At 40.9% G+C, this 21,758-nt stretch overlaps 1 protein-coding gene across 5 annotated transcripts in view; it reads left to right on the forward strand.

Moving 5' to 3' along the window:
* Positions 1-21,758, forward strand: part of CFAP54 (cilia and flagella associated protein 54) — a 703,284-nt gene that overhangs the window by 653,047 nt on the left and 28,479 nt on the right. For all 5 annotated transcript variants that reach the window (XM_073556932.1, XM_073556934.1, XM_073556933.1 and 2 more), the window contains exon 64: positions 3,647-3,849. In XM_073556932.1, coding sequence (XP_073413033.1) covers positions 3,647-3,849 — 203 coding nt within the window. The remainder of the gene's footprint in view (positions 1-3,646; positions 3,850-21,758) is intronic.

The following is a 21,758-nucleotide window of genomic DNA, read 5'->3' on the forward strand; positions in this document are numbered from 1 at the left end:
ATATATTTGTAACTTTCGATATTACAGCACTTTATTCAAATATTCAGCCAGATTTAGCCCTATCATGTCTATTATTTTATTTGGAATCCGATGATCGGCTTTCATCCCCCCAGAGAACTTTTATATACAATGGAATTTCACTAATCATGAAAAATAATTTTTTTACTTTTTTAGGTGCCTTTTATCACCAGTTAACGGGTGTGGCTATGGGATCTAAAGTAGCACCAACCATTGATAATCTCGTTATAGGACGTTTTGAGAACATTTTTATAGAGAATTCTGTTTTTAAAAACGAGATCATTTTTTTTTAAGCGTTTTATTGATGATCTCATTTTAGTCTGGGATAATCGGCACAATAACCTTGGTTCTTTCATTGATCATCTGAATTCCAATGAATGGGGTTTTAATTTTACTCCCCATTTTAGTGATACCGCCATTGATTTTCTGGATTTAAATTTATTTATTGAAAACTGCAGTATTCACACTAAGATGTTTTTTAAGAAGGTAGATGCAAACAGTTTTTTACATTTTGAAAGCGGGCATTATTTTAAGTGGGTCTTTAATATACCGGTAAATCAGTTTAAGAGGATTAAGAGGAATTGTACTGAAAAGAAAGATTTTTTTTTTTAGAGCAGGCTGAGTTTTTAAAAAAAAAGGTTTTATGCACAAAATTACCCGAAAAAACTTATTGAAAAATCCTTCAGACATGTACAGACTGAGTGTAATCAGGAAACGCTACTTATAAAGAAAAGGAACCGAGAGGATGGGGATTTCTCGGTTAATTTTCTAACTACGTTTAATAAGTGCCACAAACAAATGAAAAGCATATTAATGAAGAATTGGCACATTCTCCGCAGTGATCCTATCTTGGGGAATTCCTTGCCTGAGAACCCCAGGATCAGTGTGGAGTAGGAAACTGGCTGGTAGGAGCAATGCCTAGTAAAAAGACTATGAAGAGGAGGATGAATGAACTCATGGAGATCAACATCCGACACTGCGGAGACACCATCAAGTGTTTCTCAACGCAGTGATTCTAGAGCACTGCCCCATCCCTGATGAAGGGCAATACCCCGAAACAGCTGTATGTGGATGGATACCATGTTTTGGCATAGGTGGTTTCCTTCATTGGAGACTGCCCTTCCCGTGGTTGTTCCTTCCCGGACAAAGACCTGGCTGGTCATTGCTTGCGTTGAGAAACACGTGGTGTCTCCGCGGCTTCTGTTTTGCATGTTTTGCATATTTCCCATAAGGGATGGGGGCAGTGCTCTAGAATCACTGCGTTGAGAAACACGTGATGGTGTCTCCGCAGTGTCGGATGTTGATCTCCATGAGTTCATTCATCCTCCTCTTCATAGTCTTTTTACTAGGCATTGCTCCTACCAGCCAGTTTCCTACTCCACACTGATGAGGGGCAATACCCTGTAACAGCTGTATGTGGATGGATACCATGTTTTGGCATAGGTGGTTTCCTTCATTGGAGCCTGCCCTTCCCATGGTTGTTCCTTCCCTGACAAAGACCTGGCTGGTCATTGCTTGCGTTGAGAAACACGTGATGGTGTCTCCGCGGCTTCTGTTTTGCATGTTTTGCATATTTCCCATAGGGGATGGGGGCAGTGCTCTAGAATCACTGCGTTGAGAAACACGTGATGGTGTCTCCGCAGTGTCGGATGTTGATCTCCATGAGTTCATTCATCCTCCTCTTCATAGTAATACACGCCTGACTGCTTCTGCCTCTGTGATCACTGATGGAACTATAAATAACTAGGCGGCTAAGTACTGGGCAAGATCATTGCATGAGAAGAAAAGCAAATATGCATTTACAGTGGGGAAAATAAGTATTTGATACACTGCCAATTTTGCAAGTTTTCCCTCCTACAAAGAATGGAGAGGTCGGTAATTTTTATTGTAGCTACACTTCAGCTGTGAGAAGCATTTTATTACATGAAATAAGTATATGATCACCTAGCAACCAGAAATAATTCTGTCTGTAACGGACCTGTTATTTTTTCTTTAAGAATTCCTCCTACTCTGCACTCTTTACCTGTATTAATTGCACCTGTTTGAACTCGTTACCTGTGTAAAAGACACCTGTCCACAAACTCAATCACACTCCAACATATCCACCATAGCCAAGACCAAAGAGCTGTCTAACAACACGGGACAAAATTGCAGACCTGCAAAAGGTTGTGAAGGGTTACAGGAAAATAGGCAAGCGGCTTGGTGAGAAGGCAACAACTGCTAGCACAATTATTTGAAAATGAAGAAACACAAGATGACTGTGAGTCTTCCTCGGTCTGGACGACTGCACCATATTGAAGGGAGGATGGAAGGGGTCATGTATCGCAAGATTTTGGCAAATAATTTCTTTCCCTCAGTAAAAGCATTGAAAATAGGACATGGCTGGGTCTTCCGGCATGACAGTGATCAGAAACGTACAGTGGCTCCTTAATAAGCACTTCAAGGTCCTGGAGTGACCTAGCCAGTCTCCAGACTTTAATTCAATAGAAAATCTTTGGAGGGAGCTGAAACTCAATGTTGCCCAGCGACAGCCCCGAAACCTGAAAGATCTGGAGAAGATCTCTTTAGAACAGTGGGCCAAAATCCCTGCTGCAGTGTGTGCAAACTTGGTCAAGAACTACAGGAAATGTCTGATCTCTGTAAATAAAATACTTATTTCATGCAATAAAATGCAATTTAATTATGTAAAAATCATACAATGTGGTCCAGGTATGGAAATAGCTCTTACAGTACAGAGAGTAATCCCTCACTTCTTGAGCCATGTCTATTTGTATAAAACATTCATTTACTAAAAACGTTCCTCAGAAGTTTGTCTTACTAAGATCATTAATGTCCTTTCTGGATGATGTTCCTCTTCGATCTAAGTGCCAACCTATCTCAAGTTGCTTCCAACAGGACTTGAAAATCAGCACTTTGCTACTGTTATCTTCCCTACTAGAGTCAGCTGGAAATGTGTGTGGTAAGCACCCGTTAGCGCAGGGATTACCAACGTATGGCACGGGAGCTACATGTGGCTCATGGCCCGTGATGCGTGCCCGCTTGGTATGTTATCACCTGTTCTAGCAAACAGCTATGAATAGCAGGTCTCCAGATCGTGACTTCAGTGAGTATGCCCTCACTAAGGAGCAGATCTGAATGTGCATATACTGGCCTTGGGATGGAGATTATATACAAGTCTGGTAAGTATGGTAGGCTGAAGGCTGGAAAATACTGCCAGTCAGAGAAGTGCTTGAAGCTGGGTGCGATAGTGTGGAGGGTGTGTTTGATGCCAGAATACTGAACCAGTGTCAGATAGGTATCCCTGCATATATGTAAGTATACTGTCTCAGTGTAACTTCTGTGGGAAAGCTTTGGCTATCATTATACCAGTAATAGGGTTTCTGGGTGTCACTAATGTGTGTGACTTGAGAGAGAGCTGGATGTCACAACTTGAGGGATCTGGATGTGGTTTATGACTTTGTCTAAGATGTGAATATGGGTCTCAAGGTAGGAAAGGTCTAGCGTAATACTCAACATAGCCTACATTTGTGACTCCAAATACATTTATACTTAACAGTTACAGATAGAATAACTAATGTAAAATTGCAGTATGTCATGCTTTAATATGTGTAAATGTTTTTGTTTACAGATTTTGATGAAGAGAAAATGTCTGCCACTGATACACTGTACACATCTGTCTTTGATAATGAGATTACACTTCGCTATGTGGAGATGCACCTGTTTCTCAAGAAGTATCTTGATTCTTATTCCCCATGCTGCGTGAATGACTTTCCTGCAGAACTAATGTGGGGGCTAGAACAGAAAACAACAGGCTTTTATACTCCATCTAAGGTATTTTAGGTTATCTGTACCTGACAGTTCAAATGTAGGTAAAATAGGAGCTTCATATATGGATTAAACATTTATGTTAAATTTTAAAGGAAGAGATAAGTTGTATTAATTGAAAAGAATTCTTAAAATATTCATCAGTAATTTGTGTGAAAGTGTGTATTCTTAAAGGGGATGTCCGGTCTTAAATGAAGGTCTGCAGTTACTCTGTGACTGCAGACTTTTGGGTGTGGTCTCTCTCAATACACTTGTATAGAGCGAGACCACGTCCACCAGACGATTTCTGCCCAGCAGTATGTATGTCGCATATATCACCGCGGCTCCCGACTCAATAACCGCCGAATCCTCACAGAGCGCAATGTGCGTGCTGGGGGGATTCAACCGCCTGCAGTCACTCTGTGTGACTGGAAACTTTTAATTTCAGATCAGACAACTCCTTTAACGTGTTATCCAGTTCCTAAATATTAATGGCCTGTCCTTAAAGAGTAACCATATATTTAATTATTGTTTTATAAATCAATAGCACATATGAAAATAAGAAAGTTTTGTAATATATCATATCAGAGAAATCTGCTTCTTTCTCGTCCTAGACTGATTATTCACTCTCAAAATTCTCCATTCACAGCAGGATTGTGCACAGTAACCTACACACAGTGTCAGGTCGGCTCCGTTATACTGAATAAAATGATACCTTGGTTGATGAAATCCGTCTTGTGGTTGTTGTTTTATTTCTAGTTTTTAGTTGATGATATGCCTGTGCCCTAGGGCGGCCTGTGGGGGTCTTTATGTGGTGCTCTGATTAGGTATTCATGATGCAGCCTGCTGACAGGTTACTCATCCTTCAGTGACCTGCCCCCTAGTTTACATAATGAATAGATATACACTCACTGGCCGCTTTATTAGGTACACCATGCTAGTAAGGGGTTGGACCCCCTTTTGCCTTCAGAACTGCCTCAATTCTTCGTGGCAGAGATTCAACAAGGTGCTGGAAGCATTCCTCAGAGATTTTGGACCATATTGACATGATGGCATCACACAGTTGGCGCAGATTTGTCGGCTGCACATCCCTGATGCGAATCTCCCGTTCCACCACATCCCAAAGATGCTCTATTGGATTGAGATCTGGTGACTGAGGAGGCCATTTGAGTACAGTGAACTCATTGTCATGTTCAAGAAACCAATCTGAGATGATTCGAGCTTTATGACATGGCGCATTATCCTGCTGAAAGTAGCCATCAGATGTTGGGTACATTGTGGTCATAAAGGGATGGACATGGTCAGCAACAATACTCAGGTAGGCTGTGGCGTTGCAACGATGCTCAATTGGTACCAAGGGGCCTAAAGAGTGCCAAGAAAAAATTCCCCACACCATGACACCACCACCACCAGCCTGAACCGTTGATACAAGGCAGGATGGATCCATGCTTTCATGTTGTTTACGCCAAATTCTGACCCTACCATCCGAATGTCGCAGCAGAAATCGAGACTCATCAGACCAGGCAACGTTTTTCCAATCTTCTACTGTCCAATTTCGATGAGCTTGTGCAAATTGTAGCCTCAGTTTCCTGTTCTTAGCTGAGAGGAGTGGTACCCAGTGTGGTCTTCTGCTGCTGTAGCCCATCTGCCTCAAAGTTCGACGCACTGTGCGTTCAGAGATGCTCTTCTGCCTACCTTGGTTGTAACGGGTGGCAATTTGAGTCACTGTTGCCTTTCTATCAGCTCGAACCAGTCTGCCCATTCTCCTCTGACCTCTGGCATCAACAAGGCATTTCCGGCCACAGAACTGCCGCTCACTGGTTTTTTTTTCTTTTTCGGACCATTCTCTGTAAACCCTAGAGATGGTTGTGCGTGAAAATCCCAGTAGATCAGCAGTTTCTGAAATTCTCAGACCAGCCCTTCTGGCACCAACAATCATGCCACGTTCAAAGGCACTCAAATCACCTTTCTTCCCCATACTGATGCTCGGTTTGAAATGCAGGAGATTGTCTTGACCATGTCTACATGCCTAAATGCACTGAGTTGCCGTCATGTGATTGGCTGATTCGAAATTAAGTCTTAACACACAGTTGGACAGGTGTACCTAATAAAGTGGCCAGTGAGTGTATATACATATATTGAAAAAAAAAATCCTGGTGATCCAATAGCTGCTACTGCACAGGCGCCGGCAGCACCATCTTATCTTAGAGGAAGAATTTTTTTTTTTCTCTAGCAAGATGGCGCCTGAGCAGTAGCAGCTACTGGATCACCGGGATTTTTTTTTTCAATATATATATAATATTCATTATGTAAACTAGGGGGCAGGTCACTGAGGGATCAGTGACCTGTCAGCAGTCTGCATTATGAATAAATAAGCAGAACACCACATGAAGGCTGCCCCCCGCCCTGAAGCACTGGCATATCATTGACTCAAAACTGAAAATAAAGATTAAACAACCACAAGACGGATTTCATCAACCAAGATATCATTTTAATCAGTATAACGGCGCCGACCTGACACTGTGTGTAGGCTACAGTGCACAATCCTGTTGACAGGCTCCCTTTAAATACAGATTTTTATGTTACCGAGATAGGAGATGACAATTGTAGCTGATTATCTCCTATCTCAGTAATTTTAAAATCTGTCTTTGCTGAATACAGATTTTATCTGCTTATTGAGACTTTTGAAATGAGCGATCGGTCCAGAAGGAGAAAGTAGCAGATTTTTCTGGTAAAAAATATGACAAATTTTATTATTTTCATGTATACTATTAATTTATAAGGGGATAAAATAAAGATGGTTACTCTTTGGCCGGCGTCACATTACCGTAGAATACGGACGAGTGCTATGCGAGAAAACATTGCATAGCACTCAGTCCAATGTTAATCTATGGGGCAGCTCACATCACCATTTATTTTCTCGGGCGTAGTCAGCGTGCATGTAAAATCACAGTATGCTGCCATTGTCAGAGAGACTCGACCGAGATTCGCCAATGCAAGTCTATGGGTGCAAGAAAAATATTGCACAGCACTAGGACCGTTTGAGTGCTGTCTGATTTTTACGCATCGGTGTCCTTTGAAAAGCCAGCAGTTCATGTGCTGCATACAGTAAAATCACACTGACAGGTTTGAATAGAATAGATAGAATAGATATGTACATATAGAATACATAGATATATCGATGTCAGTGACACACACATATATACAGTTATTTATATTGCATAGATATATAGATAGAAGAAAAGCTGGTAATTCATCTGTGTTCTGTAAAATCACTGCAGGAGCCGACAGAATAGAAGAGATGGATTCATTACATTAAATACAAATAGAATAGGTAGATATATAGATATCAGTGACAAATACAATTAGTACAGTGTGTATGCAAATTACTGTACATGTATTTAATTAATAAAAGATTATTTTTCTGAAAAAATGGCGTGGGCTCCCTGTCAATTTTCGTAACCAGAGAAGGGAAAGCCGACGGCTGGGGGCAGATGTGTATAGCCTGGGAAGGGGGTAATATCCATGGAGCTTCTCAGGCTATTAATCTCAGGTCACAACTGTATACCTAGCCTTTACTGGCTATTAAAATTGGGGACCCAAAAAAAATGACGTAGGGTCCCCCTATAATTAACAACCAGCAAAGGCTACGCAGACAGCTACGGGCTGATATTAATAGCCAAAAAAGGGGCCATGGATACTGCCCCCCGGCTAAAAACATCAGCTCTCCCTGTAGTGGTGGCAAGTGGGGTAATAGTTGGGGGGTTGTTGTCACCTTTGTATTGTCTGGTGACATCAAGCCCGAGGTTAGTCATGGAGAGGCGTCAATAAGACTTTGTAAGAAAACAGACACCCAGAAAAAGTCCTTTAATTGAAAGAAAGACACATACTCCTTTAATATTCTTGATTAAACCATACTTACGATCTCGCCCATTCCCCCGATGCCCTCGTCATCTGCAAAAGAGGTAAAAAAACAAACAACAATATTCCTCACCTTTCCGCAGAGATGATTTTAATCCATTAGTCCCACAACGGGTTCAGCTCTGTTACATTGGCTTTCCCTCTGCTGGTTACAAAAATTGCGCTGGCGCCCACGCAATTTTTTCCAAAACGAATCTTTTATTTAAATACATGTACAGTAATGTGCACACACTGTACTAATTTTATTTGTCACAGACATCTATATATCTACCTATGTATATTTACTGTATGTAATCCATCTCTTCTAACCTGTCGGCTCCTGCAGTGGTTTTACAGAACACAGCAGATGAATTTACCAGCTTTTACTCTAGTTATCTGTGTATATATATATATATATATATATATATATATATATATATATATATATTGTGGTGTAGTGACCACTGTGTCCACTAGGGGGCGCTGTGTGGATGCCCCAAGAGAGAGATTGAGTGGCAGAATCCTGAAGGATCGTTATGTATCTCAAGGTGGGTGGCCTTGAGCTGGAGACATTTATATGTGTGTTGATCAGCAATGATATTGCTGAGGTGTTGTTTTAATGTGTCAGGGAGAAGTCTCCATATAACTAGGGAGACGGGCCGGCCCAGTTACCTACAAACCCACCCAGGGGGTGTGTTTAGTACACTATAGTAAAAGACTGTGAGTGGGTGAAGGACCTGTGATGAGGTCATAGCCATGTGACCCGGTGGGCGTGGCTACGGACCATATAAGGTGGCCAGGGTAGATCACTTTGGGTGAATGCTGGGACCCGGTTGGTCCAGTGTGGAAGGTCCCGCTGAGATGGAGCTTCCTGGCTAACAGCCTGTGAAGTGGCTGTGGTGAATGGCTGCATGTGTCTGAGAGTTCCCAGGGGAGGGAATGAACGTCTGCAGTAAGCTAAAGTAGCCATGAGGAAACCTGGACGTGGGTGAGATAAGTGAGGCTATGAGAGCCTGTATACTGGACATGGTACAACCTGTGTGAACACAGGGTTTACAGAGTGAAGCTCTGTCATGGATGCTTTGCTGTTTATATGAAGTTTTGTTGCTGTTGTGGGTTTATGATGTTGAATAAACCGCATGCACTATGCTTGTTTTATGGAAAACCCATGCCGGATCTGGTTTTGTGGCTGCCAAGCGAGAATCCCCTACCCGAATGACAGCGCTACCTCACAATATATATACACATACATATATTCTATGTGTATATATCTATTCGGTCTATTCTAACTTGTCACTTTGTGATTATACTGTACGTGGCAGATGAATTGCCGACGTTTCATCTATCTATTATAAATATATGTGTCTGTTTTGTAGAATATTTCCTTTGAAAACGATGTGTAAATGACAGAGAATTGCTGTATGTAAAAGCTCATGTTAAAATCGCATTCTAATGTAAATCGGATGCTAGGTGTGAGAAAGTGGATTGTACTCCCATGACATTCGCATTACACTCCTGTGAGTCTCGGCAGGGAGACTCGGACCGATTTTTCATACGTTTAATGTGACTCGGGCCTTAAAGATAGACTATCAACAAGGGCGGAGATATTGCATGTGCAACTGCACAGCCATCCGTGAGGAGGATGGCCCAGTGATTTCGACAGGCACTGATGCTTTGGCTGGTTTTTGTAGGTTTATATTATTCACTACTATGTTCTTTATCTACCTTCGTAGACGTATCTGAATAAATCTCCCTGTTTAGACAGCATCCCTCTCAATATCCAAATGTGCTGACTAGATGCTTAGGCATATATATTTAACCGCTTCCCGACCGCCCACAGTAGATAAACGTTGGCGCTTGCTGGGCTTTGTGCAGCGCCGACGTTTATCTACTGTCGGCGGTTTTGTGCCCCCCGGGACCCCGACATACCTTATAACGCGGGGATCCCGGTGCACAATGCATGCTGGGACCCCCGACGCCATCGAGACCTGATTGGTTCAGGTCCTGATGACGTCAGCGTCACAGCAGCCAATGAGAGCGCTCGCTGGGAAAGCTGCTTGTTTCCCGGCGATCTCACTCATTGTAATGCAACTTCTCCTCTGATCTCACACTGACAGATGATCAGAGGTGAAGCAGCATTACTGTGTGACTAGATCGCTGCCTGGCACAGCTGATCGCTGCCTGGCACAGCTGTGCCAGGCAGCAATCTTGTCACACAGTAACGCTGCTTCTCCTCTGATCATCTGTCAGTGTGAGATCAGAGGAGAAGTCGCGTTACTATGTGCCAGGCAGCGATCTTGTCACATAGTAACGCTGCTTCTCCTCTGATCATCTGTCAGTGTGAGATCAGAGGAGAAGTGGCGTTACTATGTGCCAGGCAGCGATCTTGTCACAAAAAGAAAAAAAAAGTAAAGAAAAAAAAAAGCAGGCTAGGGTTAGGGCTAGGGCTTGGGTTAGGGTTAGGGCTAGGGTTAGGGCTTGGGCTGGGATTAGGGTTATGGGTGTGTTGGTGGTAGGTTTGTGGTTAGGGTTATGGTTAGGGTTGGGATTAGGGTTAGGGGTGTGTTGGTGTTAGGTTTGTGGTTAGGGTTATGGTTAGGGTTGGGATTAGGGTTAGGGGTGTGTTGGTGTTAGGTTTGTGGTTAGGGTTATGGTTAGGGTTGGGATTAGGGTTAGGGGTGTGTTGGGGTTAGGGTTGGAATTAGAATTGGGGGTTTCCACTGTTTAGGTACATCAGGGGCTCTGTAAACGCAACATGACGCCCGCAGACCATTCCATCAAAGTCTGCATTTCAGAACGTCACTACTTCCCTTCCGAGCCCCGACGTGTGCCCAAACAGTAGTTTTCTCCCACATATGGGGTACCAGCATACTGAGGACAAATTGGACAACAACTCTTAGGGTCCAATTTCTCCTGTTACCCTTGTGAAAATAAAAATTGGGGGCTAAAAGATCATTTTTGTGGAAAAAAATGATTTTTTTTATTTTCACGGCTCTACATTATAAACTTTAGTGAAACACTTGGGGTTCAAAGTGCTTACCACACATCTAGATAACTTCCTTGGGGGGGTCTAGTTTCCAAAATGGGGTCATTTGTGGGGGGTTTCCACTGTTTAGGTACATCAGGGGCTCTGCAAACGCACATGACACCCGCAGACCATTCCATCAAAGTCTGCATTCCAGAACATCACTACTTCCCTTCCGAGCCCCACCGTGTGCCCAAACAGTAGTTTTCTTCCACATATGGGGTATCAGCGTACTCAGGACAAATTGGACAACAACTTTTGGGGTCCAATTTCTCCTGTTACCCTTGTGAAAATAAAAATTGAGGGCTAAAAGGTCATTTTGTGGAAAAAAAAATGATTTTTTATTTTCATGACTCTACGTTACAAACTTCTGTGAAGCACTTGGGGGTTCAAAGTGTTCACAACACATCTAGATGAGTTCTTTAAGGGGTCTAGTTTCCAAAATGGGGTCACTTGTGGGGGGTTTCCACTGTTTAGGTACATCAGGAGCACTCCAAATGCGACATGGCATCCGATCTCAATTCCTGCCAATTCTGCATTGAATAAGTCAAACGGCGCTCCTTCCGTTCTGAGCTCTGCCGTGTGCTCAAACAGTGGTTTAGCCCCACATACGGGGTATCGGCGTATTCGGGAGAAATTGCACAAAAAATTTTGTGGTTCATTTTCTCTTTTTACACTTGTGAAAATAAAAAAAATGGTTCTGAAGTAAAATGTTTGTGAAAAAAAGTTAAATGTTTGTTTTTTCCTTCCACATTCCATTCATTCATGTGAAGCACCTGAAGGGTTAATAAGCTTCTTGAATGTGGTTTTGAGTACATTGAGAGGTGAAGTTTTTAGAATGGTGTCACTTTTGGGTATTTTCTGTCATATTCACCCCCCAAACTCACTTCAAATGTGAGGTGGTCTCCAAAAAAATGGTGTTGTAAATTTTGTTGTAAAAATGAGAAATCCGCTGGTCAACTTTTAACCCTTATAACTTCCTAAAAAAAAAAATTATGCTTCCAAAATTGTGCAGATGTAAACTAGACATGTGGGAAATGTTATTTATTAACTATTTTGTGCGATATCACTCTCTGATTTAAGGGCATAAAAATTAAAAGTTTGAAAATTGCAAAATTTTCTAAATTTTTGCCAAATTTCGATTTTTTTTTAACAAATAAGCGCAGTTCATATCTAAGAAATTTTACCACCATCATGAAGTACAATATGGCACAAGAAAACAATGTCAGAATCAGCAGGATCCGTTGAAGCGTTCTAGAGTTATGACCTCATAAAGTGACACTGGTCAGAATTGAAAAAATTGGCCCGGTCACGAAGGCAAAAACAGGCTCGGGTGCGAAGGGGTTAATATTAATATATAGAAACTATCTCCCTGTGCAGACTCCCTATCAGCATATGAATGTGCTCAATAGTTGCTTTAAATATTTAGTTTATTTTCTTGTAGCAGATCTTACCTGCTAAGGAAGAAACTGTATCACAGAGCCATAGGATTCACTATTATGTGTACAAGAATTTACTGTGCCTAAATATCTAAGTGATAATCTTTCTTTACAGGCATAGTGTACTGGTACATAGAGATGTAGCTCTACATAAAGTTTCTAAAAAATAATAGTACAAAAACTATCATAGCATTTTGTATACATTTTTTAAATATCATAAACTACTAAACATCATTGGCATATTTAGAGTAACTTTAAATTGTTTGTAAGTCAAAATAGCTTGTACCAAGTCTCGTCAAAAAATATTCATAAAGTTTAATTTCCGTAAAAATGTAAAATAAATGTTCGCTGTTATGGCAGTGGATGTTTGGAGGTGAAAATAAAAATGTTTGCCTGAACTGAAAGCAAAATTTCCTTCAGTAAAGAGATAAATTCCAAGCTTATACAGTGGCCTCTATCCTTTTTAGGATGTGTTCTTCACACTTGGTTGGTTTTACATGTTCTTTGGTAGAAAATAGAGGAAAATATACCATTGGTGTAGTGAGTATATACAGTTTTGCTCAAAAGTTTACATACCCGGCAGAATTTTTGCTTTCTTGGCCTTTTTTCAGAGAATATGAATTATAACACAAGCACTTTTTCTCCACTCATGGTTAGTGGTTGGGTGAAGCCATCTATTGTCAAACTACTGTGGTTTATCTTTTTAAATCATAATGACAAACCAAAACATCTAAATGACCCTGATCAAAAGTTCACATACCCTGGTGATTTTGGCCTGATAACTTGCACAGACGTTGACACTATTTAGTTTGAATGACTACTAAAGTTAACAACCTCACATGTGACCTGTTTGCTTGTAATCAGTGTGTTTGTATAAAAGCTGAGTGAGTTTCTGGGATCCAGACAGACTCTTGCATCTTTCATCCAGCCACAGACGTTTCTGGATAGTGAGTCATGGGTAAAGCAAAAGAATTGTTAACGGATCTACGGGAAAAGGTAGTTGAACTGTATAAAACAGGAAAAGTATACTAAAAGATATCCAAGGAGTTGATAATGCCAGTCTCAGCAGTGTTCAAACTGTGATTGACAAATGGAAAATCAGGGGCTTTGTAGAAACAAATCAACGGTCAGGTAGACCAACAAAGATTTTGCCCACAACTGCCAGGAAAATTGTTCGGGATGCAAAGAAAAACCCACAAATAACATCAGCTGAAATACTGTACTCTGTAAATTAGCGGTGTGGCTGTTTCAAGATGCACAATAAGGAGGCACTTGAAGAGAAATAGGCTGCATGATCGAGTCGCCAGAAGAAAGCCAGTAATGCGCAAATGCCACAAAGTATTTTGCCTACAAAACACAAAACAGCACAGAGAGAAGCCTCAAAACTTCTGGAGCAAGGTAATTTGGAGTGATGAGACCAAAATTGAACTGTTTGACCACAATCATAAACGTTACATTTGGAGAGACGTCAACTAGGCCTATGATGAAAGGAACACCATTCCTTTTGTATAGCACAGAGGTAGATCGCTGATGTTTTGGGGATGTGTGAGCTACAAAGGCACAGGAAACTTGGTCAAAGTTGATGGAAATATGAATGCTGCACGTTATCAGAAAATATTGGGGGCAAATTTGCAGTCATCAGCCCAGAAGCTGCAGTTGGGATGTACTTGGACGTTCCAACATGACAGCGATCCAGAACACAAGGCCAAGTCGACCTGTCATTGGCTACAGCAGAACAAAGTGAAGGTTCTGGAGTGGCCATCTCATCTCCTGACCTCAATATCATTGAGCCACTCTTGGGAGATCTCAAGAACTCAGTTCATACTAGACAGCCAAGGAATTTACAGGAACTGAAGGCATTTTTTGCCAAGAAGAGTGGGCAGCTTTATCATCTGAGAAAATAAAGAACCTCATCTACAACTACCACAAAAGACTTCAAGCTGTCATTGATGTGAGAGGGGGCAATACACGGTATTAAGAAATGGGGTATGTGAACTTTTGATCAGGGTCATTTGGATGTTTTTGTTGTCATTATAATTTAAAAAAGAGAAAACACAGTAGTTTGACAATAAATGGCTTCACCCAACCACTAACCATGAGTGGAGAAAAAGGTGTGGGGTTATCATTCATATTCTCTGAAAAAAGGCCAAGAAAGCAAAAATTCTGCCGGAGTATGTAAACTTTTGAGCACAACTATGTATCTATATACTGTATGTGTTAGGGTGGTTTCACATTGCACTTTTCTGCATGTTCGTGGGTCCCATCGAGGATTGCTTCCAAATTTAGATCTCCATCAATTTGTATAACCTTTTAAAGAGCTGGGGCAAAAGGCTGCAATCACTTTATGTGACTGCAGACTGCCAAAATACGACAGCGTGTGGTGTTCAGATTGTCAGGATTCTCCACTATATCCACTGCGAGTGGGCAGTCACATGATTCAATTAATGTGATACTCGTGGTCACATGCTAACTACACTGATATGGCTACTCTTCATTCACTTCTAGTATGAGAAGTCAATTGAGTCTAGTTGGCAAATCACATGCAGTACATACACAATGCATGATGTACCGATTCAGCATCACATAGGGTGACTGCAGACTTTTTTCCAAAGTTAGGACAGCCCCTTTAAGCTTTGCCCTTCAGGATCATATATGCAGGATGTTGCAGTGTTAATTTACTCTGTATAGCCCCAAGTTAGATATGAGGAAATGTATTAGCCAGATGTATGCTTTTTAACCCAGCGCCATTCTCCCAAGATCTAAGATTAGCCACAGACTGTTGCAAATGTGATGCAAATTCTTCATTTGGGCTTTTCAGATTCTACAATTTTTTGATCGTACACTTGAAATTTCTCCTTCACTTGCAAATAAAAACTAAACCGCATCTGTTTGGAAACCTACGATGCTTCCTGAAATTAGGCTTTTCTGACGGAAATAAATGTTTACATAAACATGGTATTCTGCGTTATACAATGGAAAAAAAGACATATACCGGCCGGGTATAATGTAATTCCGTTGGTGTTGGTGCAGTTACTTTACAAAAACAGTTCTATTTTCTATCTCTGTAGGGAATAAAGCTTTGAGGTGTAAAATCGAATTAGTTAAATATAACCTATAGCAATGGTTCCTTGCTAATGATTCAACTAAATGTCATCCCTCTCCTAATAAATCAGTTTTTTTTTTTAATTATTGCTATGTTTACATAAATCTGGGAATTTATTTTCCTAGAGAAAATGTTGTTACCTTAGCAACTAGCTAGTAATTAAGCTTTATTTTTTCTACTAGCTGTGTGCTCGAGAAACATCATTTTCTGTTTAAAGCAATTAAATGACATGTGAATGCTAACTAAAATATACCCAGTGTCTTGTGCCCTGAGAGTTACAATTTCCTAAATGCTAGCAATGACCTTACCATCTGTTTCCGTAAATGGGGGTGCCAGCTGAAGCAGTGAGAAGCTTCAACACTGATGGGATTAGAAAGCTAGCTTTCTTTATGCAGCACATTTTAAAAGGAATCAACCTTCTTCTGCCAGGAAGCTTCATATTCTCAATTAATATATGTTTAAGTAGAAAAAAATTACACATGGGGGCAAAAGAAATGACTTGGAATCCGGCTGGGATGTAATGCATGTTTTCCACCTCGGCAGAAGAATTGCTCTCGTACTGACCTCCTGAAACAGTTGGCTTAAATCGAAGGAGGAACGTGATCTGAATGAATAAAGAGATTTTCATATTGTAATATTTGACTTGCATATTGTTCTGTGTCTTAGAGAAAGTGCATTGTCTTCTATTACTGCTAGACTGTGATTTCAGTAGAATATACTGTATACCAAATGTCATCGGGGACAAAGCAATATTTTTTTGTCACACATGACGTTTTAAATCAAATATATTATATTTTCAGTATAGTGATAAGTTTATTTTTATATATCACCGCTAAATGTTGATGTACAAAGAGGTATAGCGTGTACATTTAAAGATATGTTGCTTGGTTAGGGGTTCACAGCCATGTTCCTTACAAATATCATCAATTTTTCTGTGAGTTTTCTCCAAAAATTTGCCACACTTCTGTATCTAAAATTATACAAAGTTTTCAAACTATGCAACTCTTTATTAATTACATCCATGCAAAAGAGAACACTCATTATATTAAAAAAGACCGACTGAGAATAAAGTCACAAGGATGTTCTGTGACTAGAAAGCAAAGCATGGGCATTAGGTGCTCATGTCTAGCACGGGTTGTCCGCTACTTAAACCATAATGTTTCCTTAGGATAGGTCATCAATATCCGGTCGATGGAGATCCCAGTCCTGGCACCCTGAAAGATCAGCTGTTATCCCCTCCAGCGGTGGCTGCCTGGATGTAAACTGTGAGGCATAAGCTGGAATAGCTCTGTATGTTGTTTAATGCTCACTCCTCAGTACTGCAGCTCACTTGTTTAGTGGCCATTCCTCTGTACTGCAGCTTACTTTTTTAGTGGTCATTCTACAGTACTGTAGCTGACTTGTTTAATAGCCTTTCCTCAGTACTCCAGCTTACTTGTTTAGTGGCCGTTCCTCACTACTGCAGCTCATTTTTTTAGTGGTCGTTCCTCAGGACTGTAGCTCACTTGTTTAGTGGTTGTTCCTTAGTACTGCAGCCTACTTGTTTAGTAGCCTTTCCTCAGTACTGCAGCTCACTTGTTTAGTGGTTGTTCCTTAGTACTGCAGCCTACTTGTTTAGTGGCCGTTCCTTAGTACTGCAGCTCACTTGTTTAGTGGCTGTTCCTCAGTACTGCAGCATACATGTTTAGTGGCTGTTCCTCAGTACTGCAGCATACATGTTTAGTGGTCATTCCTCAGTACTGCAGCATACATGTTTAGTGGCCATCCCTTAGTACTGCAGCTCATTTGATTAGTGGCTGTTCCTTAGTACTGCAGCCTACTTGTTTAGTGGCCGTTCCTTAGTACTGCAGCCTACTTGTTTAGTGGCCATTCCTCAGTACTGCAGCTGACTTGTTTAGTGGCTTTTCCTTGGTACTGTATCTTACTTGTTTAGTGAGTTTTCCTCGATATTACAGCTCACTTGCTTAGTTTGTTATTCCTCGGTACTGTAACTTACTTATTCAATGGCCGTTCCTTGGTACTGTAGCTTACTTGTTTAGCGACCATCTTCTAGTACTGCAGCTTACTTGTTTAGTGGCCGTTCCTCAGTACTGCAGCTCGCTTATTTAGTGGCTGTTCCTCAGTACAGTAGCTCATTTGTTTAGTGTCAATTCCTCAGTATAGCAGCTCACTTATTTAGTGGTCATTCCTCAGTACTGCAGCTCACTTGTTTAGTGGCCTTCCTCAGTACTGAAGCTTGATGGTTTAGAAGGGTATTTCTCGGTACTGCAACTCACTTGTGTAGTGGTCATTCCTCTGTACTGTAGCTCATTTGCTTAGTGTCCATTCCTCAGTACTGCAGCTCACTTGTTTAGTGGTCGTTCCTCAGTATTGACGCTCACTTGTTTATTGGGTACTCCTTGGTACTGCAGCTCGATTGTTTAGTGGGTGTTCCTCTGTTCTGCAACTCACTTGTTTAGTGTCCATTCCTCAATACTGTAGCTCACTTGTTTAGTGTCCATTCCTCAGTACTGTAGCTCACTTGGCAGTGATTTCCACAAACACGCGACACTGGCCGGGGCTATTACACACCGCAAGCATCTCCCTAAGGCTGGGGTCACACTTGCGAGAAACGTGCACGAGTCTCGCATCTCAATACCCGGCACTGCCACTGGCACTCAAGGCCAGAGTGTGTGGCTGCATGTATTTCTATGCAGCTGAGTGCTCTGGTCTCGAGTGCCGGCGGCAGCGTCGGGTATTGAGATGCGAGACTCATGCGAGTTTCTCGCAAGTGTAACCCCGGCCTTACCTGGATGAAAAGAAGATTGTCTGAAACTTTTTAGACACAATATCAAGGTCAGAAGTGTTCCATACTCACATATAATATCCATTCCACTGCCGTTTTGATACATCGTGCAGCACAGGTTACTTTTATATCCAGACATAGAGACGATGCTCCAGCTGGACTATCCTATTGGACAGCACTATTAGCAGCATGCACTAACGCATGTTACTATGTGACAATGCTTCAGATGTATCTAGATGATCTGTGCATACCGTGAAGGAAATAATAATTTCATCCCTTGCTGATTTTGTAAGTTTGCCTACTGGCGAACACATGAACAGTCTATAATTTTAAGGTTAGGTTAACTTTATCATTGAGAGATTGAATATCAAAAATAAAATCCATAAAATCACATTGCAAAAATTATATACATTTATTTGCATTTTGCAGTGAGAAATAAGTATTTGATCCCTTACCAACCATTAAGAGTTCTGGCTCCTACAGACCAGTTAGACGCTCATAATCAACTTATTACCTGCATTAAAGACAGCTGTCTTGTTTGACTTTCCCGGATTGGCTTCCACAGAACTTGTCAAAAATAGGTTATTAGGGTTATAAAAAAGTGTACAACATTGCAATACATGGATAAGGATTGTAGATGCGTGACGGGGGGGGGGGGTGGGGGGACGTTTTCTTGTTATGGGAAGGGGGAGGGATGTGTTTGGTGTATCTGCATTTCTTAAAAAATGGGGAAAGTATTATAATTTGTACTCTAATGTATACTTATGTATGTAATACTATCCTGTATGCTTTCTTCAATAAAAAGTATTTGATTTAAAAAAAAAAAAAAGATAGCTGTCTTACATAGTCACCTTTATAAAAGACTCCTGTCCACAGACTCAATTAATCAGTCAGACTCTAACCCTTACAACATGGGCAAGACCAAAGAGCTTTATAAGGATGTGAGGGACAAGATCATAGACCTGCACAAAGCTGGAATGGGCTACAAAACCATGAGTAACATGCTGGGTGAGAAGGAGAGAACTGGTGGTGCAAAATAGTAAGAAAATGAAAGAAATACAAAATGACTGTCAGTCTACACCGCTCTGGGGCACAATGCAAAATCTCACCTTGTGGGCTATCCTTGATCATGAGGAAGGTGAGAGGTCAGCCTAAAACTACACGGGGAGAACTTGTTAATGATCTCAAGGCACCTGGGACAACAGTCACCAAGAAAACCATTGGTAACACATTACTCCATAAAGGTTTAAAATCCTGCAGTGCCCACAAGGTCCCCCTGCTCAAGAAGGCACATGTGCAGGCCCATCTGAAGTTTGCCAATGAATACCTGGATGATTCTGTGAGTGAATGGAGAAGGTGCTGTGGTCAGATGAGACAAAAATTGAGCTCTTTGGCATTAACTCGGCTTGACGTGTTTGGAGAAAGAGAAATACTGCCTATGACCCAAAGAACACCTTCTCATTGTCAAGCATGGAGGTGGAAACATGTTTTGGGGGGTGTTTCTCTGCTAAAGGCACAGGACTACTTCACCGCATGGATGGAACCATGTACCGTAAAATCCTGAGTGACAACCTCCTTTCCTTCAGCCAGGACATTAAAAATAGGTCATGGCTGGGTCTTCCAGCAATACAATGACCTAAAGCATACAGCCAAGGCAGCAAAGGAGTGGCTCAGAAAGAAGCACATTAAGGTCATGGAGTGGCCTAGCCAGTCTCCAGACCTTAATCTCATAGAAAACTTAAGGAGGGAGTTGAAGCTCAGCATTTCCAAGTGACAGCCTCAAAATCTTAATGATTACAGATGATCTGCAAAGAGGAGTAGACCAAAATTCTTCCTGACATGTGTGCAAACCTCATCATCAACTACAAAAAACATCTGACTGCTGTGCTTGCCAACAATGGTTTTGCCACCAAGTATTAAGTCTTGTTTGCCAGAGGGATCAAATATTTATTTCTCACTGCAAAATGCAAATAAATTTATATAATTTATACAATGTGATTTTCTGTATTTTACTTTTGATATTCTATCTCTGAGTATTAAAATTAACCAACCCTTAAATTATAGACTGTTCAAGTCTTTGTCAGTGGGCAAACTTACAAAATTAGCAAGGGATCAAATAATTATTTGCTTCACTGTAATTATTCTGTTCAGATATACAGTATAGAGCTATATCTACTTGGAACTATCCCAATTCTGTTCTAATAGAGTATATCCACTATGCATGATTATACCAATTACAAGTGTGTAACACTTATGTTTAGTCTAGATTTGGGAATAGCCATTTCCCTTGTTCGCTCCTCCTATAGTGCCATTTGATATCTGACAGTATATTTAGAAATTCTTTTTTTCACAGCAACCAGTGGAAGTTGCAATTCAAACAGGTAGTTTTTCTTTTATTTCAATTTTGAAATGCATAGTAGCATATTTCTGTGAATATTTGAAAATATATTCCTAGATTTGTATGCCTTGACTAGAATTTGTTCAATATGAAACTTGGCATTCAATATGTTGAAACAGTAGAATCATTTTATTTCATATTTGCAGTCCAATATGTTTTACACGTTTCGGTCTTAATGGCAGATCTTCATGTGGGAACTGCATACTCAGCGTCGATGGTGGACACTGCACACCTGCGCTACGTCGATTCTTCAGTTCTCACATGCAATCTGTACTGATGAAGGTCTGCCATTGAGACCGAATATCTAAAATATTATGGATTGCAAATGCCAAATAAAATAATTTTTTTTCTAAATATAATTTTATAATTTTTCAACCTATTGCGTGCCATTTTCATATTGAATTGTCCTGCAGGATAAGTGCCTTGGTTGTTCACAATCAAATTACTAGAATTTATAACATGGTTTGGGAATTAAGCTAAAGAGAAAAATATCTCATTATTAATATATCAGTGTCTGGAGTGTTTTTACATTACTTGATCTGGAGCTAGGCTAAATTTGGTATATTTTTGCTGATGAGAGTAGACTCGATTAGGCCGGGGCTAGATGGCGACTTAAGCTGTGATGCTGATTTTACGATCAAAGATTGCCCTATGAATAATACAGGAGAACAGGGTTGAACTGTGAGTTCTGCAAGTAAGATGCAAACAATCCAACAGGTTCCAACTTGTCCAAGGGGTTCCAACATGTCTTGTCAGTCATGATGTTTTGTGGGTTGCTACGTGACTCCAATCATGAGCATTATGCTGCAATGACCTTTGGCCACTTGACCTGAGTTGTGGGCAAAGTTGCCTCGTAGCTTCACCCTAAAGCAGGAGTCCCCAACCCTTTTTAACTTGAGAGCCACATTTAACTCTAAGAGATGGTCGTGACCTATATCAGACACCTCAGCCCCACAGTAGTGACACTCAAAACCTGCCATGACCGATGTGATGACAGTCAAAGCTTCCCCACAGAAAGCAAACTGAGACCTCGTGCTCCCCTCCCATATAGTCTGTATAGTTGCATCCTAGGGTTCCCACTTTACCCCCATTTGGTCTTCCCCGATCTAGGCCACTCACCACGCATGCGTTCAGCTTCAAGTACCTGGTTTGAATATCAGTATCATCTTATAATAATAATAATAATTTTTATTTATATAGCGCCAACATATTCCGCAGCACTTTACAATTAAGCGGGGACATGTACAGACAATAAATTCAATACAAGTTAAGACAATTCAAACAAT

The sequence above is a fragment of the Dendrobates tinctorius genome, unplaced genomic scaffold (assembly GCF_039654945.1).
Source record: "Dendrobates tinctorius isolate UK_male_01 unplaced genomic scaffold, ASM3965494v1 ptg000241l, whole genome shotgun sequence".
Lineage (NCBI taxonomy): Eukaryota > Metazoa > Chordata > Amphibia > Anura > Dendrobatidae > Dendrobates > Dendrobates tinctorius.